The sequence below is a fragment of the Myotis brandtii genome, unplaced genomic scaffold (assembly GCF_000412655.1).
Source record: "Myotis brandtii unplaced genomic scaffold, ASM41265v1 scaffold806, whole genome shotgun sequence".
Taxonomy (NCBI): domain Eukaryota; kingdom Metazoa; phylum Chordata; class Mammalia; order Chiroptera; family Vespertilionidae; genus Myotis; species Myotis brandtii.
Window position 1 is genome coordinate 1,970,994 of NW_005371249.1, and position 26,914 is coordinate 1,997,907.

Here is a 26,914-nt window from a genome sequence, read left to right on the forward strand (position 1 = left end):
CAATTTCAGCTTTGGGTGGAGGAGGGTCCTTTCAGTCTTGCCCTCGGCTCCTCAGACTCCTCCACCAGCTTTGCTCCAGTCCTCCAGAGACCCCACATCCAGGTCTGTCCACCTCCTGGGAGAAGTGCCCGAGGAACGGGGAGGTGGGCAGAGAGCTGGAACGGGAGACGGGGAGGGTGCTCTCTTGCTTGGGAGTAAAGTTAGAGAGCAAGCTATGGTTTCCTCTCTTTTGAGACTCTTGGCTGTTGAGGATGTCAAAATGGTCCATTAGACCCTAACCCAGGCCCTTCCCTGTCTCCTGTTTCTACCTAAATTTTCAATCCCCCACACCCCATCCTTTCTAATTTCTTCACCCCCAAAAAAATATACCCCTCTCAACTTCCCTGGTACTCAACTATCTTCTGTATCCCAACACTCCTAATTCTGCTTCCAACTTTGCCCCTAATCCTGCTATCCCACTTGGGGCTAGCAGTTTACCAGGAGGGGACCAGGCAGCCTGGATGTGCTCACTCGGTTAAGAAGCCAATCCCCTCACGGAGCTGGGTCACATCATCAGCTGCCAGGCAGACTTGCCTTCCTGTGCACTGTGCGCCACCTGCCGCCTCTAGTGGCTCCTCCAGCCCACTAAGAGTTGGTGCCAGGAGGGCGGCGGCCGGCAGGTTGGGACTAGTATCCTGAGAAGCACTGAAAATACCATCGGGGAGGGAGCGGGGAGGGAGCGGAGCCGGAGGGAGAGTCTGAGAAGGACTTACTGAAGAGGAGAGTGTGGGAGGGGTTGTGAGGGGTTGTTGACTTAGAAGGAGCCGGGACTGGGTTAGAAGAACCGGGCTCTTCCTCTGACCTGCCTTGAAACTACCCCCCCCCGCCCCCCCGTTCTTCCACAGGGTCTGATTCTTTCTGCAAAATTGAAGAGTTGACTAGATAATTTCTGAGATCCCTTTGGATTGGAAGGTCATTATTCTAGCTTGATTGCCAGGGAAGCCAAATATGGGCGAAGCTCCTTGCACATCTCAAGTTAGAGGAAAGCTGGGACAGGAGTGCGTCTAGGTGGCTTGAACAGCCAGTATTTGGTCTTCCTGCCAAACTAGCTGGACTCAGTGTTTGCAGGCTTCAAAAGCCCTTGGGAATTATCTAATGTAATATCTTCAGGTTGTAGAGAAGGAAGCTGAAGCTGTGAGAGAGAAGGTCACACAATGAGTCAGGGCAGAGCTCTGAAAATCCCAGACAGGGAAAAGCCAGCAAGCAGGATTCCGTGTGAGACAGAGAGAAAAAGGCTGAACCCGGAAAAGATGAAAACAAGGCAGAGTCGGGCTGGGAAAGGAGCAGAGACAAGGAGCAAGAAAGAGACACTTGGAAGAAAGAAAGGAGGCACAGATTCTAGTGGTGAGGACAGGCGCCGTCCCAGGTAACACGGAATCCCAGACCTGCTCTTGCACCTTGCACACCAGCTTCTCCTTCAGATGTCTTAGATGGTTAGGACTGGTCCTTTTGATGTAACTAACCTTTCACTCTTTAAAAGTATTAAATAAAACAAAAACAGCCTCATTACTGTCTGTTTTGGTGAGTCCCTTTCAAAAACACCCCTCCCTGGGACTCCATATGGGAGACCTTCTCTCCTCCTGTGAGGGTGTCCTAACACCCTGATGCCATGGGCCAGGTGTAGCCAGGCTGGAGAAGAGAAGCTGCCACCATGGTTGCACTTTCGCTGAAGATCAGCATTGGGAATGTGGTGAAGACGATGCAGTTCGAGCCATCCACCATGGTGTACGATGCGTGTCGCATGATCCGTGAACGGATTCCAGAGGCACCAGCTGGACCTCGTGAGTCTGATTACCCATGTGACTGGGGCAGGATTGCTCAGTCCCTTCTGTGTTCCCAGGCTCTTAGCCTTGAGGGATGACCCTTTTGCCCCCTAAGGCTGCTCATCCCTCAGGTCTTTGCTCCATGGTTCCCGCCCTCCCCTTTTAGCCCTGAGTCCCTGAGGAACTAGTAAGGGCAGTGATGCAGCCATTCAGCCACATTGGGGTCCTCAATTCTGAGGTGATCCATCCTCTCTTTTAGCCAGCGACTTTGGGCTGTTTCTGTCCGATGATGACCCCAAAAAGGGCATATGGCTGGAGGCCGGGAAAGCTTTGGATTACTATATGCTCCGCAATGGGGTGAGTATCACTTCATCAAGGATCACCAACATCCTCTTCCATCAACTTCCCGGTTCCACCTCCTGTTTTCAGCACCCACGTCTGTTGTCTCTGACCCCTCCCATGCTTTCTGTCTATGACGAGCAGTCATAATGCCCTGCCTTTGAGTGAGCTGTTCTAGTCCTTGTAATCTTTCCTCCCTCTGGCCCTGTTAAAAGGAAGTAATGCCTCTAGCTTAAAGTGAGCCCCTATCTCCTATTCCTGCCCCACAGGACACCATGGAGTACAGGAAGAAGCAGAGGCCCCTGAAGATCCGCATGCTGGATGGGACTGTGAAGACTATCATGGTGGATGACTCTAAGACCGTCACTGATATGCTCATGACTATCTGTGCCCGTATCGGTAAGGGCGCTGAGGGCTCAGGAGGGAGGCTCCAACTCTGGCAAAAGACGCTGCCTCCTACCCCTCCCTCTCTCCTCCCTCCAGGCATCACCAACCATGATGAATATTCTCTGGTTCGAGAGCTCATGGAAGAGAAAAAGGAGGAAGTGACAGGCACCTTACGAAAGGACAAGACACTGCTCCGAGATGAGAAGAAGATGGAGAAACTAAAGCAGAAATTGCACACAGATGATGAGTGTAAGCAGAAGTAGAAACAAGTGGGCCCTGGAAGTGGTCAGGGTGGCAGGGGTCAGCCACTTATTGTTATTTATTGAACACCCGCTTTTGCAAGCACTGTTTCAGACACTGGGGATGCATCAGTAATCAAACAAAGTCCTATACTCACAGAACTTAGCACATGAGTGGGAGAAGGTAGGAAATGAAGAAATGAACAGACAAAAAGCCAGAGATAGCACAGGGGCCATGGGGCCTGGCACTGAGCAGACTCTGTGTCCCAGTGAACTGGCTGGACCACGGCCGCACACTGAGGGAGCAAGGAGTGGAGGAGAACGAGACGCTTCTGCTGCGGAGGAAGTTCTTCTACTCAGACCAGAATGTGGACTCCCGCGACCCTGTACAGCTGAACCTTCTCTATGTGCAGGTGTGGAGAGGATTTGCCTGGGGCAGTGGAGCTAGGGAGAGGGGCCAGCGAGGGGCGCACAGCATTCACCTCCTTTCCCTCTGCTCTCCAGGCACGAGATGATATCCTGAATGGCTCCCACCCTGTCTCCTTTGACAAGGCCTGTGAGTTTGCTGGCTTCCAATGCCAGATCCAGTTTGGGCCCCACAATGAGCAGAAGCACAAGGCGGGCTTCCTTGAGTGAGTGACTCACGTTCCACACCCCGTCAGCGCCCAGGACTCTCTGCCTTTGTGGCCCCAATAGTCCTGTCTCCATCCCAGGCCTTCTCACCCCACTTTCTCTCCTGAGGTGCCAGGGTTTGACCACATGGGTACCCTTTTAGCTCCTATCAGCCATTTGTCTCCTTACTGGCCCCATGTGGAATATGAATATAGTTCAGATCTCTTCCCCTGCTACGTATGTCTGAAGCAGGCATATAGCTTTCTTGAGATTCTCTGAGGAATTTTACTGCAGTAGCCAGAGGGAAATACAGGGCACATTTTTACTCAAGCATCCTACAGGCATGGCCATTCTAGTGAGCACCTTCTGCTCCTGGCTCCCTGAAATCATGCTCTTGACCCTCTTTCCCTCAGGGACTGAGCCTCCAACTCAAGTTCCCTCAGTCCCTTTCCCTGTAGGGAGAGACACAGGCTGCATTCAAGAGCTAATGCTAAGTCACCTCGATTTCAGGAACAATTCGGACTCTGTTCCCTCAGAGTCTTCCTTCTCCCTAAAGCTAACACTGTGCTAGACATTTCCTCACACCCCTAGGCCCACAGTCATGGCCCTTATGTCCCTGATGCCACCCACTACATGCTGACCCTCCCTTTTCTGGTGTAGCCTGAAGGACTTCCTGCCCAAGGAGTATGTGAAGCAGAAGGGAGAACGTAAGATCTTTCAGGTGAATGGGGACGGGAAAACGTTTGGGATGACCTGGGAGCTTTGCTGCTTAATCCTACTGACTAAATGGACCCCTGCCCCCTCCCATCTGCTCCCACCTCGCTTCTACCCACCGTGCTGTGCTCCCGCCTTTCCTGTGCCAAGAAAGCAGAAGACTTGGGCTTAAAGTCTCAGCTCCATCACTGTATTTGCCGTGGAATGCAACTCAATATTCCTGTTTTCTTTTGTTTACCTCTCACATGGCATAACAGTACCTGCCCTGCTAGGGTTGATAGGAGAAGCGTATGAGACAGTACACCTGAAATTACTGTGAAAAGTATGTCTTTGTACAAATGTAAGGTGTTATCCACACTCTGAATATTCAGCCCCAAAGGCCATCTGTTTGACCTGCTTCCTGACTGTCCATTCATGCCTCCAGAATGTCTGCCAGTTCCTTACCTGTGTCCCTTGAACTTCGCTCCTGCAGATCCTTTATCAGCCCCCAACGCTTCACCCTCTCATTTCTCACACTCTGCACTCCCTCACCTTTCCTTTATCCCCCTAATACTCTCCCTTACAGTTAACATCCCAACCTAACTCCTTGTCTGTGACATTATCCTCCCCAGAGTTTGCTAAATCTTTTCTCATTTCATGCTCTAAGGCACACAAGAATTGTGGACAGATGAGTGAGATTGAGGCCAAGGTACGCTACGTAAAGCTAGCCCGTTCTCTCAAGACCTACGGTGTCTCCTTCTTCCTGGTTAAGGTGGGTTGTGGACCTTCTCACTGCCCTCCTTGCTTCCACTCTCACCCTTGCCTCTCTGAAAGTCGGATCCTGCCCTCAGTCTCGTTTCCCAGCATTCTCTACCTAGTGAAAGCTTGCCTGTTGTCAGTTCTCCACCACCACATCCCTCCCTACCCTTTGTTTTCCCTCCCTTTCCCTTTTCCCTAAAGTAGCCTTGTCCTGGGCCCACCCATTGACACCCTAGTTTAGCGCTCCTGCCCACCTCAGCACCCCCTTGTGGTCTTAATCTGAACCGACGGCTCACTTCTCATTCAACCTCTGACCTATAACACCAACACCAACAGGAAAAGATGAAAGGAAAGAACAAGCTGGTGCCCAGGCTTCTGGGCATCACTAAGGAGTGTGTGATGCGAGTGGATGAGAAGACCAAGGAGGTGATCCAGGAATGGAATCTCACCAACATCAAGCGCTGGGCTGCCTCTCCCAAGAGCTTCACCCTGGTGAGCCTGGGGGGCTCAGGGGAAAGGGCTTTGGAAATTTCAGAGAATGGGCAGCTGCAGAGGTCTTTCCACCTCCCTCGGGGCAGGTGTACTGAATGAGACTCCAGATAAAAAGGAGAACTTTGGAACTATTGCAGGAATATGGAGGTTAAAGTAGAGGAGAGACTCCTAGAGAGTTAGGTGACGTTTAAATGAAACTTATTCATTAAGATAAAAGAACAAAATTGTAAATGTTAAACTGAGATCATGGGAAATGGGGAGAGGGAAGAAAAAGGTGATGGAAAACATGCCTTCCCTCTTTCAGCAGCAACTGTGCACTGTAATATTCCCCTCTGGCTTTATATTTTGGGGTTATAAATTGAAACTGATACCAACTTGACGAAGTGCCCTAATGAGAGAAATTAGTAAATGCTAGTTTTCAGTTTTCAAAACGTGCTAACCTTCAAGTGTGGTCATTTAATGGTAAATGTTAGTGTCCTTCTAATTTTATTACCCTGAGAGAAAAGAGATTTCCTAAATAGCATGTGTAGCATAAAGACCACTCCTCAGAATAAAATATTTCCCTCCAGTGAGGGACATAGAGAAATAGGAGATTGATGAAAATGGAGAAATAAAATGAGGCAAGCTCGTCTTAGAGGGCTGTTGGCGTGGGAAGAAACCCCATCAGCTAGACCTTGGGGCTCCCATCTTGCCCTTTTCCATCCTGGACAGATTACCAAGCTTTCCCCTGAGCCCCCCTTGTCACCCTAGGATTTCGGGGACTACCAAGATGGCTACTACTCAGTACAGACAACTGAGGGGGAGCAGATCGCACAGCTGATCGCCGGCTACATAGATATCATCCTTAAGAAGGTGGGCACTCCCCACCAGCCTTCCCTTTATCTTCCTGTACCTTCTCCCCAAGCTGCTCCGTTAGAAATGGGGACCCAGATTCTGGAAAACGGCTGATTGGGGGAAAAAGAGTTTGCCTTTTCCACACCTCCTCTTCCTTAACTCTTGTTCCTTTTTCCCTTTCTACAGAAAAAAAGCAAAGACCACTTTGGGATGGAGGGAGATGAGGAGTCTACTATGCTAGAGGACTCTGTGTCCCCCAAAAAGTACGAAGAGGGCCGGGCTGATCCCATCCTTCAGGGGCGGGGAAGGCAAGCCTAGACTCCACATAGTGTTGCGGGGTGTGGAATACGTAGAGCGGTCCTGTAACAAGTCGAAGGCTGTAAGGAGACCTCACACACCACCCAGACCGCAGGCCCTGCGACGGCGGTAGAGCTGGTGGGAAGGGCATGAGAGGAAGAAGGCCTGAGTGCTCCTCCGTGTGTCCCCTCTCTAGGTCGACAGTCCTTCAGCAGCAGTATAACCGGGTGGGGAAAGTGGAGCATGGCTCTGTGGCCCTGCCTGCCATCATGCGCTCTGGAGCCTCTGGTCCTGAGAACTTCCAGGTGGGCAGCATGCCACCTGCCCAGCAGCAGATTACCAGTGGCCAGATGCACCGAGGACACATGCCTCCTTTGGTAAGAGCGCCCCCACTGCCACCACAGTACTAGCCCCGCCCCCGACCGCAGCTGGGCCCAGCCCCAAGGTAGGCAGTCTCCTCCCTGACCCTATTTGTATTCCTCTCGCTGGCCTCAAGTTCTCACATACCTTCTCTCTGTGTTCCCTCGTCCTCCTCTCCTTGTAGACCTCGGCCCAGCAGGCACTCACGGGCACCATCAACTCCAGCATGCAGGCTGTGCAGGCCGCTCAGGCCACTCTGGATGACTTTGACACTCTGCCCCCTCTGGGTCAGGATGCTGTGAGTGTGGGATGGAGGAGAGGTCAGCCGTACTGAAGCTGAGACTCCAGGGAACAGGGTTGGGGTTCATCAAAACAGAGCAGATCTTGAGGTGTGTTTCTCTTTCTCTCAGGCCTCTAAGGCCTGGCGGAAGAACAAGATGGATGAATCAAAGCATGAGATCCACTCCCAGGTAGATGCCATCACAGCCGGTACTGCCTCCGTGGTGAACCTGACAGCAGGTAGGCTGCACGCCGAGCTCACTGTGTGGTGGGTTAGGAGGAGGGCGAGCGTGTGCAAGCACGAGTATGACAGGCTCGGGTGTGACTGCACCTTGACTCATGGAAGGGACAGTGTGACGTCTCTCAGGACACGTGTGTGACTGGGTGCCTGTGACTGTGCTCCTTCCCAGCCGTCCTCCAGTCTGCCCTGCCTCTCACACATGCTCCCCTTCCTCCTCTCAGGGGACCCTGCTGAGACAGACTATACTGCAGTGGGCTGCGCAGTCACCACAATCTCCTCCAACCTGACGGAGATGTCCCGTGGCGTGAAGCTGCTGGCCGCCCTGCTGGAGGATGAAGGCGGCAGTGGCCGTCCCCTGCTGCAGGCAGCCAAGGGCCTCGCAGGCGCAGTGTCAGAACTGCTGCGCAGCGCCCAGCCGGCCAGCGCTGAGGTCAGGGGCCATGGGATGGAGCTGAGGAGGACAGAGGGTTCAAGCCCAAGGAAGAGGGGACAGTTCTAACCACAGGATGAAAGTGTGGGAGCCCTGAGCACGTAGGACCCATGGGCGTGTGGGCAGGGATTGGGCAGCTTCTGACTGGTGTTCACTCTCCACAGCCCCGTCAGAACCTGCTGCAAGCAGCTGGGAACGTGGGCCAGGCCAGTGGGGAGCTGTTGCAGCAAATTGGGGAAAGTGATACTGACCCCCACTTCCAGGTTGGTGACTTACCCAACCCCCAGAACCCCAGCTCCTAGGAGGTGACCTCTGATCCTGAGTCCAGCTCCTAGCCCTGCTCTCTGAATTGACCCCTCAGAGCCAACCTGAACCTGTTTCCAGGAATGATACTGGGAACCTCCAATCCTTTTTTAGGGGATGAGAATTCAGAACCTCTGAATCCAAACTTAACCTACTAACTAGTTCACCCTTGGTCCTCATTGATGATATTGTTTAGCCACCTGTCTTCTTTTCCCTATCTTTCCCATACATAACCCTGACCCTAACTCGAGGACATCTTAAACCCCTGCCATCCTTTAGGCCTTACCACCCTGAGGACACTGCTCCTCTAGCCCCTTCCCCACCCCGTGCCAGTTTCCAGTTTCCTCAGTTGACTTGTCATCCTGGATTTCCCATGCAGATATGTGCACCCAGAGGGTCTGGGGTTCGATCTCCCCACGATCCCCCCACGGTAACGGCCTCTGGCCTGGGCCTTCCCAGCTTTGTCCTCTGAGCCGCATACACTCGCTTCTGCACCTCTCCCCCAGCCTCCTGGGGAGCAGGACATGATGGGAGATGGGGAGGCAGGGCTTGGGAAATGGGATCAGGGAAGGTAGTGCAGGGACTTGTTCCCAAGACTCCAGGGTGACTGCTCCCAAGATGGAGAAGAAATGAAGAAAAGAAGCTGGGGATGAGAGGGACCCTCTAATTACCTCCTCTGTCCACCCCCTGTAACAGTGCTGCCCTTCCCTCCCATCGCCGACCGAGTGTATCCGCCTCGCACATTTCTCCCTTGGGTGTAGGCTCTGTTTCTCTCGGTGTGGGTTCTGTCCTACTGGGCGCTCAAGGCAGGGGCTTGGGGTAGGTTCTGGTTGCTTCTGCATACTGTCCTGTGATTGGAGTCAGTGGGAATAATGAACCAGCTTACGCCTCCGAGAAGGGTCCAGGGATCCAAGCCTGATCTCAGGCCAAGCTGACTGCTTTTCTCTCACAGGAGGTGCTGATGCAACTAGCCAAGGCCGTGGCAAGTGCTGCAGCTGCCCTGGTCCTCAAGGCCAAGAGTGTGGCCCAGCGGACAGAGGACTCAGGTCTTCAGACCCAGGTTATTGCTGCGGCGACTCAGTGTGCCCTGTCCACCTCCCAGCTGGTGGCCTGTACCAAGGTGAGTCCCAAAGGTTGCTCTAGCCCAGCGGTTCTCAACCTGTGGGTCGCGACCCCTTTGGCGGTCGAACAACCCTTTCACAAGGGTCGCCTAAGACCATCCTGCATATCAGATATTTACATTACGATTCATAACAGTAGCAACATTACAGTTATGAAGTAGCAATGAAAATAATTTTATGGTTGGGTCACAACATGAGGAACTGTATTTAAAGGGCCAGAAGGTTGAGAACCACTGGCCTAGAGGCTGGCACTGCCACTCTTTAAATGGATGGTCTTTGAAAGAGACTTGGGTACAGAAGATGGAAAATTATATCAAGAGTCATGTACCAGAGTGCTGCCCCTCCGCCCGTCCCCCTTGGAAACTAGGTTAGCTGAGAAGTAGCAACAAAAATAATTTTATGGTTGGGTCACAACATGAGGAACTGTATTTAAAGGGCCAGAAGGTTGAGAACCTCTGCTCTAGCCCATGCCGAAGGCGGGTGCTGCCACCCACACAAGAGCCTCTTATTTTATCTCTCTGGTTCCCGTGGTCTCGTTACCCAACCCAGTGACAAACACCCCAGCTCATGACTCCTTTCCCTTGCCTACAGTTCTGACATTCAGCTTGCCCACAGGTAGTGGCACCTACAATCAGCTCACCTGTCTGTCAAGAGCAGCTGGTGGAGGCCGGACGACTAGTAGCCAAAGCTGTGGAGGGCTGTGTGTCCGCTTCCCAGGCAGCAACAGAGGATGGGCAGCTATTGAGGGGGGTTGGGGCGGCAGCCACAGCCGTCACCCAGGCCCTGAATGACCTGCTGCAGCATGTGAGGGCCCATGCGACTGGGGCTGGGCCTGCTGGCCGTTACGACCAGGCCACTGACACCATCCTGACTGTCACCGAGAACATCTTCAGCTCCATGGGTGATGCTGGTAAGGACACCACTCCTGGGAAGACAGAGAAGCCCAGTGAGGTTCGCCGAGCCCATTGGACATTCCCTTGCAGACCTGCCACCTCCCCCTGAGGACTCAGCACAGGAGACTGGGTTCCCCGTCTGTAAAGCAGGAGTAGAACCCCTGCTCTGCCTTCCGTGGCGCATTGAAGAATATATGAAAGTGTATATAAAAACAGATGGAAGGTGGCATTAGGCACTTTACCCCACCCATCCCTCCCTAAAGCCTTTACAAAACGTGTCTCATCCTATTTGCTGAAAATACCCATTGAAGACTTTTCCCTCCCATCGAAGCCCACTGGGAAATTTGTTTCTCTCCAAGATCCTAGATCCAGAAAATAATAACTCCAAGGAAATCACTCAAGAATTTCTCCCAAGTCTCTGTGGTCACAAAAAGCCTCATCTCTGCGTTGTCTGCACCATTGTCCTGCACCCCTGGCACCCTCTCAGTGTCTCGGGTCCTCACCTGATTGTGCCCTGTCCCCTCAGGTGAGATGGTGCGACAGGCCCGCATCCTGGCCCAAGCTACCTCCGACCTGGTCAATGCCATCAAGGCTGATGCCGAAGGGGAGAGTGACCTGGAGAACTCCCGCAAGCTATTAAGCGCTGCCAAGATCCTGGCTGATGCCACAGCCAAGATGGTGGAGGCTGCCAAGGTACAGAGACGTCTGTGCAGACTCCCAGGGTGGGCTCTGAAGGGAAGTAGACCAGTCCAGACGGTCACCCTCATCTGATGGGGAGACCCAGGTGAAGCAGAAAATACAAGAGAACAAATACAGGAGCTCTTAGGAAGTAAATATGTCCCTAAGTTGCCGGTGGACGGTGGCCCAAGCTTCCAGCCAGTATGATTCCCAGAGTCCTTGCTGCCTGATTGGCAACTGTACCCCTTTTCTTCCTTTGTGTCCAAAGTCTGCTGTTTCTTCTTTTCCCTACTTTGCTGCCATCACCTGCCTGGATCCCTCTGCTTCCTGGTCTCTCCTGTGAATGCACATAGGCCTCAGCCCCAGGGCCTCTGCTGCTAGCACTGCAAAGACAAAGCAGTAGGACACGGGGCACAGGGTGCAGGGGACCATCAGGAAGAAGCCAGAAGACTCCCAGGCCCCTGGGCTCCGGGTGTTTCAGTTTGCGGGAGTAATCGGGTCCCCTGCTTTGGTATTCCCGAGGTCCCTGCTCCAAACTGCATTCTTGTCCCAGAGAGTCCTGTTCACCCCATTTGCCAGTGGGATTTTGTAGAGAATGGGGGGAAGAATATGATCCCTTCCCCAAAGAGGAAACGAAACAGTTTCACCTAAAGAAGGGGTTTCAGCATCCCCAAGGGAATCCAGGGTCCACCTCAGATTTCCCATCCCCTGGCCTGAGAGGGCTCCTCTCAGTGGTGATCATGACTTCAGGAGAAGAAGTCTGAGTCTGGAGAGGTCAGAGCAGAGCTTATTGAGGGTGATGGCTGTCTCTCTCCACCTCTCAGGGAGCAGCTGCCAACCCTGACAGTGAGGAGCAGCAGCAGCGGCTACGGGAGGCAGCTGAGGGCCTACGCATGGCAACTAATGCAGCTGCACAGAATGCCATCAAGAAAAAGCTGGTGCAGCGCCTCGAGGTGAGGCTGGGAAATAAACCAGGAGCAATGTGTGCATGCAGTGGGAGGACTGAGGCTGGGAGGGACCTGTGAAGAGAGTCACTTAATATTTCCTTGGAGGATGGCATGGGCAGGATAGGCCAGGGACTGGGCATGGGAATGCCTGGGGCTTGTCCTGACTACTCCTTCCTCACAGCACGCAGCCAAACAGGCTGCCGCCTCAGCTACGCAGACCATTGCTGCAGCCCAACATGCAGCCTCCACCCCCAAGGTCTCTGCTGGCCCCCAGCCCCTGCTGGTGCAGAGCTGCAAGGTGAGACTCCAGGAAGCATGGGGTGGGAGGAGGTGTGGGAGGAGAGGGACTTTCCCCCAGCCTGGGGATGGGGTGACTGTCATGACATTTGCATCTACAGGCTGTGGCAGAGCAGATTCCACTGCTGGTGCAAGGCGTCCGAGGGAGCCAAGCCCAGCCTGACAGTCCCAGCGCCCAGCTAGCTCTCATTGCTGCCAGCCAGAGCTTCCTTCAGGCAAGGCATCTTCTCCCCACCTCTCAGACCAGACCCTTCCCACCCTCCTGTGTCCCCTATAGCTCCCACAATTTAAATCTCTGCCCGTAGCCTCTGTCCCAGTACTCAGCCCAAATGCTCACCACGTCCTGACTATCATCAGTCCTTGTACCAAGCCCAGAGGAAGGATGCTGCCCTTCATCTGCCTACCTATTTCCCTACAGCCAGGTGGGAAGATGGTGGCAGCCGCGAAGGCCTCAGTGCCCACAATTCAGGACCAGGCTTCAGCCATGCAGCTGAGTCAGTGCGCTAAAAACCTTGGCACCGCACTGGCTGAGCTCCGCACCGCTGCCCAGAAGGTATGGGAGCTGGCTGTCCTTTTGGAAGATGAGGGTGGAGTCCTGGGATACTGGGGAATCTGCAGAATAACCTAAAACAGGAATAATCGTGTAACCTGAATCATCAGTGGGACATAGCGGTACCTCGTACATCCCAAACCCCCATGTCATTGTAGGCTCAGGAAGCATGTGGGCCTTTGGAGATGGATTCTGCACTGAGTTTGGTACAGAATCTAGAGAGAGACCTACAGGAGGTGAAGGCAGCTGCTCGAGACGGCAAGCTTAAACCCCTGCCTGGGGAGACGGTAAGTATGCTCACGATCTTGTTCTTACTCAAACCCTGACGTCTTTCTTCCCACCTATGCCCCAGAGCTTCCCAGACTCTCACTTACCTGCTGGCTGCCCCCAAGTAGCTTCTCAAGTTCCCCCTTCCCAGTCCCCCTTGTATCTGATCTCCCACCTCTGAGATTCCCCTTTTATCCCTAGATGGAGAAGTGTGCCCAGGACCTGGGCAACAGCACCAAAGCAGTGAGCTCTGCCATCGCCCAGCTGCTGGGGGAGGTTGCCCAGGGCAATGAGAATTATGCAGGTCTGTGGGCAGGGCCCGGAATGGGCATCTGGTGAGGGGGCCGGGGGAGTAGGAGCTGGATGAGGGACGGGGCCTGGCAGAGGAGACCGCTGGGACCAGGGCCTGGTGATGAAGGGTTTTTCCCCCTTCCTTCTTCTCCTGTCTTCCCAGGTATTGCAGCACGGGATGTGGCAGGTGGACTGCGGTCCCTGGCCCAGGCTGCTAGGGGCGTAGCTGCCCTGACATCGGATCCTGCAGTGCAGGCCATCGTGCTTGACACGGCCAGTGATGTCCTGGACAAGGCCAGCAGCCTCATTGAGGAGGCAAAAAAGGCAACTGGCCATCCAGGGGACCCTGAGAACCAGCAGCGGCTTGCCCAGGTCAGGTATTGGGAAGGGGCCACTTCCTCCCTCACCCCCAGATCCCATGAGAAGGCCCACTCCGATGGGCAAAGCCTCATCTGCACTGACAAAGGCACAGCTTCTCAGGTCTGCTCCTGAGGTCTGGACCCCACCCTCTCTCCACCCTAGCACACCTCAGTTAGGCTGAGGCAGGGACAGCTAAACACCAAGTTTGGGGAAGTTGATCGCTGTTACTTGATACCCTAACTTCAGCCCACTCAGCTACAACACCCCCTTTCCCCTTTCACTTTCAGAGGCAGTAGTGTCCCATGGGGAGAGGAGGGGATCTCCCAAATTGTCTCCATTTTGACACCTCATCCCCTTCCTGCCTCAGGTGGCTAAAGCAGTGACCCAGGCACTGAACCGCTGTGTCAGCTGCCTACCTGGCCAGCGAGATGTGGATAACGCCCTGAGAGCAGTGGGAGATGCCAGCAAGCGACTCCTCAGTGACTCGGTAGGAGGACTGGGGGCTTCTCCTTTCATCTCCAGACCTCTCCTTGAGCCTGACTTCTCAGACTTACTCCCTTCCATTGCTCCCAGGCTCTGGGCCCACCTCCCAGCACTCCTTTACCAAGTTCTCCCTCGAATTCTTACATCCGATGTCTCTCTGACCCTGCAGCTTCCTCCCAGCACCGGGACATTTCAAGAAGCTCAGAGCCGGCTGAATGAAGCAGCTGCTGGGCTGAATCAGGCAGCCACAGAACTGGTGCAGGCCTCTCGGGGGACCCCTCAGGACCTGGCTCGAGCTTCAGGTCGATTTGGACAGGACTTCAGCACCTTCCTGGAAGCTGGCGTGGAGATGGCAGGGCAGGCTCCGGTATGAAGAGGGTTAGATAAGGCACCTGTGTGACCAGGGAGTCCTTTCCTGCTCCTGGCTCCCTCCCCTCCCCAGTCTCTAGCAGTACTTGAGTGTGGACAGAAGATACCTTTTAGAGACAGGTAAGGAAGGACTAGACAATCTGTTGACTTCCTCACCTTCAACAGAGCCAGGAGGACCGGGCCCAGGTTGTGTCCAATTTGAAGGGCATCTCCATGTCTTCAAGCAAACTTCTTCTGGCTGCCAAGGCCCTGTCCACAGACCCGGCTGCCCCCAACCTCAAGAGTCAGCTGGCTGCAGCTGCCCGGTAAGTAGGAGCTGGGAAGCCCAGCCCTAGAACATTGGAGAGACTGGGAAAGGGGCATTTCACGAGATGTCCCTGGCTTAGAAGTGGTTCCATACAAAAGAGAAATAGCTAGAGACTCCCCATGTATATAGGACCCAGGAATGATGACCTGTGCACCCATTCACTGAACTCTCTGCTCCTCACAGGGCAGTGACCGACAGCATCAACCAGCTCATCACCATGTGCACCCAGCAGGCGCCAGGCCAGAAAGAGTGTGACAATGCCCTGCGAGAACTGGAGGTGGGCACTTGGCAGGGTTGAGGTTGAGGAAGGTGTTCCGGGTTTGGAGTGAGAGAGGTGTCTTACTTGGCTCTCCACCTACACAGACGGTCCGGGAACTCCTAGAGAACCCAGTCCAGCCCATCAGTGACATGTCCTACTTTGGCTGCCTGGACAGTGTAATGGAGAACTCAAAGGTAAATGCAGCTGGGAACCCAGGAGGACAGGGCAGGAATTGGAACTACCCAGGGGCTGCTCTACCCCACTGATGACAGAAGCTGACTCCCCTGACACCCTCTGTTCCTCAGGTACTGGGTGAGGCCATGACTGGCATCTCCCAAAATGCCAAGAATGGGAACCTGCCGGAGTTCGGAGAGGCCATTGCCACAGCTTCCAAGGCCCTCTGTGGGTTCACCGAGGCAGCTGCACAGGTTATTCTCAGTGGCTCCTGGAATGCCCCTGCTTTCCCTACCCCACCTCCTCACAGCCTGACACACGTTATGTTTCCCAAGCCGACTCTATGGAAACGGGTTCTTTATCCCTCCTGGAGTACAGAGATTTGTCAGTAATCATAGAACACCAACAGTTACGATCAGTGTCTCCCCGAACCCTGGTGCTTTGGGTTATGATTACAGTGTCCAACACTGGGCCTTTTCCAGCCCTCGCTTTCTTGGTATGTACTAATTAGCATATGTCCATAATTTTCCACATAATTATTACTTTATTAAAGTACCAATGACTAAATTTCCAGTTATCTGAGTTACCACTTAACTTTGCCTTTTTCCACATTATAAAGTATAAAACAACCTGTGGTAGCTCTGAGAATACTTTGCTTTAGTATATGAATTCTTAATACTAGCTTGAGAGTTCATCATCTTGACTTAAAGGCCTGCCGTCCAGCTCCCTCAATCTCCCCTAGCTCCCCTTCCCTTTTCTATTGGGTGGCCTGCTTTAAATGGCTTGACTTATTCTGGAAGAGCATGAAGAGGAAAAAGCAAAGCTATCATGTGTTGAAGTACAAACCAAGCCTTATGATAGTTTTCCAAGCATACAAAAATTTTGGCAACCATTATACCCTTTCCTCTCTCCAAATCTCTGAAGCTTGGAGGAGTTGTAAATGTTAATTAGCCTAATGACCTCCATAGTTTTAGAACTATGTCTTTAAAAGAGGCTTTGCATGCAGGGGGTGGGGTGGGGAGCTTTCTATAGTGTCACTATAGTTTACACATACCTTTAATTTAATTTGTTAATAACTTATTAGTGATGGTTTAATTTGTTAATAACCATTTCATTAATATTGTTTAATAACTTAAGTTGTGAATACCTAATTTGTATTGTTTATTAATATTTCTACTCATATAGAACCCCAGTCACTAAACTTACTCCTACTCTCCTTTGTCCCCACTGTCACTATTTGATTCCTACCTGAGGAGTATTCTTTATTCCTCACCCCGAATTTCTCTCTCCCCAGGCTGCTTATCTGGTTGGTGTTTCTGACCCCAACAGCCAAGCTGGACAACAAGGGCTGGTGGAGCCCACACAGTTTGCCCGTGCAAACCAGGCAATTCAGATGGCCTGTCAGAGTTTGGGGGAGTCTGGCTGTACCCAAGCCCAGGTAACCCAAGGAAACAGGTACCATGGGCAAGTCTGGGAAAGGATACTGAGCCAGGATGGACTGGCCCCGTGGGGAACGGGGAGATGCAGGGCGTGTGGGGAAGGAGAGGGCGGAGAGCCATCTCTCGGCTTCCACACACAGCTTCTCTTTGGGTCACTGTCTTTTCCTGCCACATTTCTCATCATTCTTTCAGTTACTGCTGAGTTCACAATTACTCTGTAGATGCTTGAACTTACTCTCCTACTGACCTATTAGAAGTTCTCCATTAGTCTTCCTGACTTTTATTTCCCCCTCCCTCACACCCTGTTCATCTTTGGGAATCTCTGTCTCCCAAATCTTTCCTAATTAGATTTCCAAAGGTATCATTCTCATCCCCCAACCTATAGTGGCTCCTCCCTGAGCGTGTACCCTTCCCTCCTGCCCTCATCATGGCTCTTCCACGTGTCTGTCTCCTCAGGTGCTCTCTGCAGCTACCATTGTGGCCAAACACACCTCGGCACTGTGTAACAGCTGCCGCCTGGCTTCTGCTCGTACCGCCAATCCTACCGCCAAGCGCCAGTTTGTCCAATCAGCCAAGGAGGTGGCCAACAGCACAGCCAATCTTGTCAAGACCATCAAGGTTCCCAGTGTTTGAATTCTCAGCCTTTCCCTGACCTGTCCAGTCTTCTCTCCCCCGAGTCCCCCCGCCATCATTCCCCCAGGCCTTTACCAAATCCCGTCTTCCTGAGCCCAAGCCCTTTCCTATTCTTACTGGTCATTACCCGCCTGTCGCCACACCTTGAAGCCCAGGAGGGAGACCTGGGCTTCACCTCCTTTGCCTACAATCCGTCCTGAGGGCCTCTCTGTCTCCCACTTGCAGGCGCTAGACGGGGCCTTCACGGACGAGAACCGTGCCCAGTGCCAAGCAGCAACAGCCCCTCTGCTGGAGGCTGTGGACAATCTGAGTGCCTTTGCATCCAACCCTGAGTTTGCCAGCATTCCTGCCCAGATCAGCCCTGAGGTGAGGCCACGTGAAGGGAGGACTGATGAGCCAGCTGCCACCTCATCTCCTTGGGAGTCATGAGACTCACCTCCCTCCTCTCTTCCCAGGGCCGGGCTGCCATGGAGCCCATTGTGATCTCTGCCAAGACAATGCTGGAGAGCGCTGGGGGACTGATCCAGACAGCTCGGGCCCTGGCAGTCAATCCCCGGGACCCTCCCCGCTGGTCAGTGCTGGCTGGCCACTCCCGCACTGTCTCGGACTCCATCAAGAAGCTTATTACAAGCATGAGGTACTGAGGGGATGGAGAACCAGTGTGATGGGGGGACATGCACTGTGGCAGAATGGAGGGGTGGGTGCTGAGGTGCAATTAGATGAGATAGTGTTGGGGACACCTGCTGTCGGATTCGGAGGATACGGGGATAGATAGGCTAGCTTTGTTTTAGGGGATATTCTTGGTGGTAGAGCCTCTGATGTGTCTGCAGGGACAAGGCTCCAGGGCAGCTGGAGTGTGAGGCGGCCATCGCAGCTCTGAACAGCTGTCTGCGGGACCTCGACCAGGCTTCCCTTGCTGCGGTCAGCCAGCAGCTTGCTCCCCGCGAGGGGATCTCTCAGGAGGTAAGGGAAGCGGGTTTGTGAAAGGTTGTGTCTGAGAAGAGAGAGGACAGACTTGAAGACAGGGATGCAGGAAGGGGCTTCACAGAGACATCAAGAGGCTGCAACATGCCAAGGGGAGTTAGCTTGGTATGGAAGGAAGCGTGGGGTCTGTGCGAGCAGAGGGTCCTAGTCCAGGTCCCAGGCTAAAGTCCACTTCCTCTGCAGGCCTTGCACACTCAGATGCTCACTGCAGTGCAGGAAATCTCCCACCTTATTGAGCCACTGGCCAGTGCTGCCCGGGCTGAAGCCTCCCAGCTGGGACACAAGGTATTTGGGGAGACACGTGGGCGTTCCGGGGATAAGGTGAAAGAGGGCACCTGGCCCCGCTGACCGCCATCCCAACCCCTGCCTCAGGTGTCTCAGATGGTGCAGTACTTTGAGCCACTCACCCTGGCTGCAGTGGGTGCTGCCTCCAAGACCCTGAGCCACCCACAGCAGATGGCACTCCTGGACCAGACTAAAACCTTGGCAGAGTCTGCCTTGCAGCTGCTGTACACAGCCAAGGAGGCTGGCGGCAACCCCAAGGTATTGAGGTCTGGGAGGGAGGGGCTGCTGGTTAGTGGTTAGAGGAGCAGGAGCAGGCCCGCCCTCCACTCACTCACTCTCACCCACAGCAAGCAGCTCACACCCAGGAAGCCCTGGAGGAGGCTGTGCAGATGATGACAGAGGCTGTAGAGGACCTGACAACAACCCTCAATGAGGCAGCCAGTGCTGCTGGGGTCGTCGGTGGCATGGTGGACTCCATCAGCCAGGCCATCAACCAGGTTAGCGTCTTGGGGTGCCTGTGGGCACTGAGGCTACCCAGGGCCAGGGTTCCTGAGCACAGTGGCAGAGACCCTGACGATCTTTCCCCTTCCCTCGTTCTCCCCCTCAGCTAGATGAAGGACCAATGGGTGAACCAGAAGGTTCCTTCGTGGATTACCAGACAACTATGGTGCGGACAGCCAAAGCCATTGCTGTCACCGTTCAAGAGATGGTGAGTTTGGAAGAATATAAGAGGACTGCCCTTGGGGAGCTGAGTTTGGACATAACTTCACCCTTCCCATCATTACCAGGTAACCAAGTCCAACACCAGCCCTGAGGAGCTGGGCCCTCTTGCTAACCAGCTGACCAGTGACTATGGACGTCTGGCCTTACAGGCCAAGCCTGCAGCAGTTGCTGCTGAAAACGAAGAGGTAAACATGGAAGCAGCTGTGACCTTGCCCCTGCTCCTCACAGAGAACCCCAGTGGCATGTCCCTTGTCCCCATCATGTCAGCCTTTGTGGCTGTCCCACCCACAACTCCCTCTAGTCTTCATAGAACGAGGAACACACCCTCAGGGCCATTCCACTGAAGAGCGATCAGAGCTTTGTGTGGGGACAGGCTCAGAGCCTTCAGGTACAGGGATGAGGGAGACAGCCTGGGATGTAGGGTTTCCCAGTCTGCTGCTGTTGCCTCTGCCAACCCTCTTCTGGGCCTGTGGCTGCTGCTCTGCTGCAAGTCTGTATGCCCTTCTCAGTTCTACTGTTGCAGAGCCATGAAGCCCTTCCTTCCCTAAGCTTCTGGCTTTCCAAGAAAGCTAGTAATTGAATCTCAGCAAGACACACCTAATCCCCACCCCAAAACCCTCCACAACCACATACAGGCCAAGTTGTAATCCATGGCCCTGTGATTTCAAATGCCCCCGCATACAGTCCTTCTCCACTCTCCTCTTCACTGCTTAACACCATCCTCACCAGCCGGTACCCACATTCTATTATTATCCATGTGTAGGAGGTGACCTCCTGTCAAAAGGATATGAAACAGGAAAAGTCTGTGCTGCGATGCATGTTTTCTTAGGTACTTGGTGACTCTCCCAAGCACAGTGGAAATGTCTGTGTCTCTGGTAAAACCCATCTCCCTTTCCCATCTGCTCACAGATAGGTGCCCACATCAAGCACCGGGTACAGGAGCTGGGGCACGGCTGTTCTGCTCTGGTCACCAAGGCAGGCGCCCTGCAGTGCAGCCCCAGTGATGCCTACACCAAAAAGGAACTCATAGAGTGTGCCCGGAGAGTCTCAGAAAAGGTGACAGTGCTCATCCATGGCCTCCAGCCCCACCGCCTTTCCCAGCCCTCTCTGTGCCTTCTCCCAGGCACCCAGTGACCCGCCACAGTCACCGTGTGACTACCCTCCCCTAGGTCTCCCACGTGCTGGCCGCACTCCAAGCCGGGAATCGTGGCACCCAGGCCTGCATCACAGCGGCCAGTGCTGTGTCCGGCATCATTGCCGACCTGGACACCACCATCATGTTTGCGACAGCCGGCACACTCAATCGCGAGGGTGCTGAAACTTTCGCTGACCACCGGTGAGGAGGGGATGGGGTCTCAGGGAGGCGGGGTGGGGTGGGGCCTGGAGAGGCTGGAGGGCAAGGGACCTGAGGAGAGCTGACTGGGCTGGGCCTCCCTCAGGGAGGGCATTCTGAAGACCGCGAAGGTGCTGGTGGAGGACACCAAGGTCCTGGTGCAGAATGCCGCCGGGAGCCAGGAGAAGTTGGCACAGGCCGCCCAGTCCTCTGTGTCCACCATCACCCGCCTCGCTGATGTGGTCAAGCTGGGTGCAGCCAGCCTGGGATCCGAGGACCCTGAGACCCAGGTATCCACCTAACACCCCTAATCCTGGTCAGATGCACTTCCTGTTCCCCCTTTTCCTCCCACAGACCAGAGCCTCTGCTCTCCCACACAGGTGGTGCTGATCAACGCCGTGAAAGATGTGGCCAAGGCCCTGGGAGACCTCATCAGTGCCACAAAGGCTGCAGCCGGCAAAGTTGGGGATGACCCTGCTGTGTGGCAGCTCAAGAACTCTGCCAAGGTTGGGGAGCATGAGCACAGCCTCGGGAGAGGGAATGGGTCCAAGTGCTTCCTCCTGTTCCTTAAAATGACCCTCCCCATTCCTCTGACACCCCTAGGTGATGGTGACCAACGTGACATCATTGCTCAAGACTGTGAAAGCTGTGGAAGATGAGGCGACCAAAGGCACACGGGCCCTGGAGGCAACCACAGAACACATACGGCAGGAACTGGCGGTGAGCACGCGTCGGGGCTGCAGGGCCTCGAGTCAGAGAGGGATTGTGCAAGACTGCAGCTGTACCTCACATGTATTCACAGAAATGTAAACAGTCACACACATTTCCCCTCGCGCATCACCAGACTTCTCAAGTGGGCTACGCTCGGCTTTCCCTCCTCACCTTTTCACTCCTCAGCATTTTACAACTGTCTTCTTTCACCACCATCCTCCCACTTTCTCCCATCACAGTGGCCTACTTGCTGCATTGGAGTGTGGAAATAAGCCTCTCTTTAAAACTCTTTCTTCCTTTGGCTTTCGGGACACCAGTTTTTCTCTTGCCTCTAACATCTCTTCTATAGTCGTCATTGCATCACCTTCAACCTAGTGAATGAAGAGGCCGTCCCCACATCGTACAGAGAGCCTTCTTCCTCTCTTCTCTTTGGCAAATTCAACCACTTTCATTATTGTTCTCTAAGAAGTTGACTCCCAATTCTGAGGTTAGTTATTTTCATCAGCCTGTTTGACATTAGCACCGGGGTGCAGTGCCCTCCAGCCAGCTCTCCTTCCTGACATGCTGCTTCCTTCCTGTGGATGGTGGTAACAACCTCCCAGGCATAAAGAGTCCCGCAGTCATCTTTGACTTCACTGCCTTATTCACCATATGAGGCCATTGCCAAGTCCTTCCAGCTACCCTTCTCCATTCTCTTTCCTCTCCAGGCCCAGTCAGCACTCATTCAGCTTTCTGCTCGCCCTCCCTCACTGGGACTGCTACACCAGTTTTCACGGGTCTCCCTGCCTTTAGTCTCTGGCAGTTCCACCTCTCCTCCTCATCTTTCTCACTTCTGAAGTCATCCTTCTGCTATGCTGTTTTCATCTCTAATTGGAGATGTCCAAATGGAAACTTTTCCCTTTCTGCCTCCCGGGCCTGATTATTCCCTCGTCCCTCCCATCTCAGGAAATGTCACCTGTCAGTAACTCAGTCCTAAAGCCAGAAACCCAGCTTTAATGTTTTTCTCTTGTTCCCCACATCTAAGCCCATTAGCAAGTCTTGATAATGCTCCCTCCGGATCTCATTGTCTCTTCTCCTCATCTCTACCACCACCACCTCATCCAAACCATCATCAATCCTTAGTTATATTTATGCTATAGCCTCAATCTCATCTCTCATCTCCCTGCTTCTTTACTCACCCCCCCCCAATCCATTTTCTCTACACAACAGTCAGAATTATCTTTTTAAAATATAAATTATGTCATGTGACTTTACTACTTAAACCCTTTAGTGACTGCCTGGCTTCTGTGGTAGATTCACTCCTCACTCACCACGGCCGTCCCTGGCTCCTGCTGACTTCCCCAGGCCCACCCTGTCCCTCTCTTCTGTTCTGCACCCAGTTCCACTGCAGGCCCTTGCACTTTCTTCTCTCCAGCTTTTTGAACATTTGGCTCCTTTCAGTCCTTCAGGCTTCGGCTTCAGTGTCTGCTCCTTAGAGAGGCCTTTCCTGATCACCTATCTGCAATGGGACCTCTTTTTTTAATCGTATTTCTAAAAATATGTTTGTATTGATTTCAGAGAAGAAGGGAGAGGGAGAAAGAAATAGAAACATCAGTGATGAGAGAGAAGCATCAAGCGGCTGCCTCCTGCACACCCCACACTGGGGATCAAGCCGGCAACCCGGACATGTGCCCTGACCAGGAATCAAACTGTGACCTCTTGGTTCATAGGTCGATGCTCAACCACTGAGCTACACTGGCCAGACAGGACCTCATTTTTATTTCTCATCACAGCACCCGCCTCCTTTCCTTCACAACCCAAATCACAGTCTTTAGCATTTCTGCTTATTTACTTACTTTTTGGTCTGTATCCAGAACTAGTATATAAGCTCCACAATAATAATGACCTTGTCTATCTTTTTCCCCATTGCATCCCTAGCACCTCACACAGAATCTGCCACCTAGCTGATCTTTAATAATTTGTTGGAGGGACACATACATCAAAATATTTTTTATTACTTCTATATATTATGTAAAATTCTAAGTTCCTTGGTCTGATATTCAAGGCCCCAACAACCTTTTCTCCATCTATATAGTCTAGAACAGCTGTCGCCAACCAGTGGTCCGCGAGGTCTGAAAGGTTGGCAACCGCTGGTCTAGAACGAGCCTTAATACTGTCCCACTTGATATTCTGGGTGTTCACATCCTACCATTTACCCAAAATACTCTTGTCAGAGAAAAGGGGGCCTTTGAGACAGGTTCAAGGGGTTTGCCTGGGACAAACTGCCGCTGCCCATTTCTGCTCTGGTTGCAAGCCTCATGGGGTCCCTTAAAGTTTAGTAGATGCATGCCTGTGGGGGGAAGAAGAGGGAGGGGGGAGGGGGAGGTGCGGGCATGCTCCCAGGAGGGAGAGCGTGCACCTCTGGTAGCTGTATCTCTTAAGACCCCAGTCAGTTCCTTCTTGCCCTGCCTCAGCCACTCACCCCCTCAAGGCTTCTTTGCAGTTTAGGAATAAAAACCCACCTCAAAAGCTGCTTCCTTAATTTCCAGCAAACCCTCCCCAATCACTTCAGTCAGAAATGATGACCAGCTGCCTGCTATTATATTAGCTATGAATGTGTGAACTTCTCCCAGGACTTGATCTACAATAAGTACTCAGCGAATGCTTGTTGAGTGAACACAGGGATGAATGAACCAGATTACCGAAGTGGTACATTGTCTTATAGTCTCACTGTAAAATTTTTCTTCTTGTTCTGCCCCAACAGGTCTTCTGTTCCCCAGAGCCACCTGCCAAGACCTCTACCCCAGAAGATTTCATCCGAATGACCAAGGGTATCACCATGGCAACAGCCAAAGCTGTTGCTGCTGGCAACTCCTGTCGCCAGGAGGATGTCATTGCCACAGCCAATCTGAGTCGTCGTGCTATTGCAGATATGCTTCGGGCTTGCAAGGTAGTAACCCTGGCAGTGAAGCAGCTTTAGGGCAGAGTATGGTAGGGGAGAAATTACAAGGGTTTGGGGGACCTGAAGCTCTTTGGGATCCTAAAGTTAACATACTACTCTGTGGTATAGGAAGCTGCTTACCACCCAGAAGTGGCCCCTGATGTGCGGCTTCGAGCCCTACACTATGGCCGGGAATGTGCCAATGGCTACCTGGAACTGCTGGACCATGTGCTCCTGGTAAGGAGGAAGTTTCCTGCTCCTCATACCAGCTTCCCTGAATGCACAGTCCTCTTGCCATAAGTCTCAGACCCAGCTCTCTAATATTTCTTTCAAATCTCCTCCCACCCCATCATCCTATTTCCCAAATCTGTTCTTATTTCCAAGCCTCCATTCCACTGGGGCCCCATCATTCTTAGCATCTTTGGTTCTCCCGCTCACCTCTTTCTCTTTTTTTTCTTATCTCCTTTGTTCCCATCTGATTTCCTCCTTCTCTACCTTCGTCATCTCTTCTTTCTCCTCATTTCATCATTCTCCTTGCTCCTTGCCAGCCGGTGAGTGACATGCAGCCACTGTCTTTACCACGTGTGCAGAGCGCACCTGGATAGGCAGCGTGGTGTTTGAGGGCTGTGGTGTGGGGTGGTTTAGGGATGGTGTCGGGAGGCCACAGTCTGCCCCACTTTTAGGTCAGGGTAGAAGCTAAAATCTGATGCTCTCTGCTCCGTCCCTTTCTTCCCCAGACTCTGCAGAAGCCAAACCCAGAATTGAAGCAGCAGTTGACAGGACACTCAAAGCGTGTAGCTGGTTCAGTCACTGAGCTCATTCAGGCTGCTGAGGCCATGAAAGGTGAGGGGTGACCAGGGGCAGGGAGGAAAGGGGACCTTTGTCATGGGAGATGCTCGCTTCCCGGGTGGACTGCTCTGAGCTGGCCTCTGCCACTAGTCCCCACAGGTCCCAGGGGCCTGGTGATATGAACCATGTTGCCCTGTGCCACTGACCTCCCTGCTCTGGCTTAGCCCCTTCCTTCCCCCCTTCATCCCTTCAGGAACAGAGTGGGTGGACCCAGAGGACCCCACGGTCATTGCTGAGAATGAGCTCCTGGGAGCTGCAGCCGCCATTGAGGCTGCAGCAAAAAAACTGGAGCAGCTGAAGCCCCGGGCCAAACCCAAGGTCAGTCCCGCTCCCTCCCTCTTCCCTACCCTCCTAATGGCATAATGTCCCCACCTTCAGCCCCCTCTGACTTTGCATCTCTCTCGGAAACCTTTGTCTCCATTGCAGGAGGCGGATGAGTCCTTGAACTTTGAGGAGCAGATACTGGAAGCTGCCAAGTCCATTGCAGCAGCCACCAGTGCCCTGGTAAAGGCTGCGTCAGCTGCCCAGAGGGAACTGGTAGCCCAAGGGAAGGTAAGTACTTGGATACCCAGAAGCATAGGGATAGCGGCAGCCTTGTAAAGGGAGGCTTTTACATGCATGGAGAGCACAGGTCTCAGCAAGCTCTCCTCCTTCCTCCACAGGTGGGCGCCATTCCCGCCAACGCACTGGATGATGGGCAGTGGTCCCAGGGCCTCATTTCTGCTGTGAGTGTACAACTCCCACTAGGTCTCTCTGAGCTGGAAAGACTTGACAAGGCTAGAGAGGGGGTGGACCAGGGCAAGAGGCACATTTTAATCCTATCTCCTCACTTTAGGCTCGGATGGTGGCTGCAGCCACCAACAATCTGTGTGAGGCAGCCAATGCAGCTGTACAAGGCCACGCCAGCCAGGAGAAGCTCATCTCATCAGCCAAGCAGGTAGCCGCCTCCACAGCCCAGCTCCTTGTGGCCTGCAAGGTCAAGGCTGACCAGGACTCTGAAGCAATGAAACGGCTTCAGGTGAGGAACCTTAACCCATCCCATTGTACCTTGGACTGTGCTGCTTTAAATTGCACCCTGAAGACATGCTTTTCTGTGGAGGGACTCTCAGTTGGGAACCCTCCCTGAATTCTCAACCTCATGCTGCCCAGGTTGCCGGCAATGCAGTGAAGCGAGCCTCGGACAACCTGGTGAAGGCGGCACAGAAGGCAGCAGCCTTTGAAGACCAGGAGAACGAGACAGTGGTGGTGAAGGAGAAGATGGTCGGGGGCATTGCCCAGGTGAGCTCTGCCCTGGGCGCTCTGAGGGACACCGTCAGCAGGGCAGTAACATTGGTCCCAGCTACCCTATGCCCTTCTGCACATACTCGCTGAGCTGAGTTCCTGATCTCCATCCCTCAGATCATTGCTGCCCAGGAAGAGATGCTCCGGAAGGAACGGGAGCTGGAGGAGGCGCGGAAGAAGCTGGCCCAGATCCGACAGCAACAGTACAAGTTCCTGCCTTCAGAGCTTCGAGATGAGCACTAACGCAGCCGCTTCTATTTAATGCAGACCCAGCCCAGAGACTGTGCCTGCCACTACCAAAGCCTTCTGGGCTGTCGGGCCCAACCTGCCCAACCCCAGCACTCCCCAAAGTGCCTGCCAAACCCCGGACCTGGCCCTGCCTGGTCCTGCTGCACATCCCCTGTCCCCTCCCAACTCCAAGTGCCTTCATGCCCTAAGGCCCCCTAAGTGCCTGCCCCTCCCCAGAGTATTAACGCTCTAAGAGTATTATTAACGCTGCTGTACCTCATTCTGAACCTGCCAAGGCCCCAGCCCATTCCACTCTGCCAGCAGCTTCTGGCAAGTCCCATAGCCTCAGCTCTACTCATCCTTTTTGATACTATCCTCCTCCTTGCACCCCCAGCTACCCGTGGGTGCTGTGGGGTCAGAAGCCTCAAATAGGTCATGCTCCAATAAAGGTGATTCTGCCTGCGA

The 26,914-nt window shown here is 53.4% G+C and overlaps 1 protein-coding gene across 2 annotated transcripts; it reads left to right on the forward strand.

Annotated features, from left to right (window-relative positions):
- Nucleotides 1-26,914, forward strand: TLN1 (talin 1). Of its 2 annotated transcripts, XM_005883976.2 has the most exons (58): nt 1-102; nt 1,658-1,820; nt 2,062-2,159; nt 2,411-2,540; nt 2,625-2,777; nt 3,038-3,180; nt 3,272-3,399; nt 4,040-4,100; nt 4,740-4,844; nt 5,168-5,323; nt 6,074-6,175; nt 6,344-6,420; nt 6,651-6,831; nt 6,999-7,112; nt 7,225-7,333; nt 7,556-7,764; nt 7,929-8,027; nt 8,447-8,497; nt 9,020-9,187; nt 9,804-10,098; nt 10,608-10,774; nt 11,584-11,712; nt 11,888-12,004; nt 12,105-12,218; nt 12,422-12,556; nt 12,712-12,840; nt 13,022-13,124; nt 13,275-13,483; nt 13,839-13,958; nt 14,124-14,321; nt 14,489-14,628; nt 14,814-14,907; nt 14,994-15,083; nt 15,195-15,317; nt 16,358-16,501; nt 16,959-17,120; nt 17,361-17,501; nt 17,591-17,772; nt 17,966-18,098; nt 18,303-18,404; nt 18,492-18,662; nt 18,752-18,901; nt 19,012-19,113; nt 19,193-19,312; nt 20,037-20,183; nt 20,297-20,463; nt 20,567-20,750; nt 20,841-20,966; nt 21,064-21,180; nt 23,915-24,100; nt 24,221-24,328; nt 24,829-24,934; nt 25,134-25,258; nt 25,367-25,492; nt 25,603-25,665; nt 25,776-25,958; nt 26,090-26,218; nt 26,339-26,914. In XM_005883976.2, the coding sequence occupies exons 2-58, from the start codon at nt 1,691-1,693 to the stop codon at nt 26,462-26,464; spliced, it is 7,677 nt and encodes a 2,558-aa protein (XP_005884038.1). In that variant the 5' UTR covers nt 1-102; nt 1,658-1,690; the 3' UTR covers nt 26,465-26,914. The 2 variants fall into 2 exon arrangements, with proteins under 2 accessions (XP_005884038.1, XP_005884039.1); XM_005883977.2 differs by lacking the exon at nt 8,447-8,497.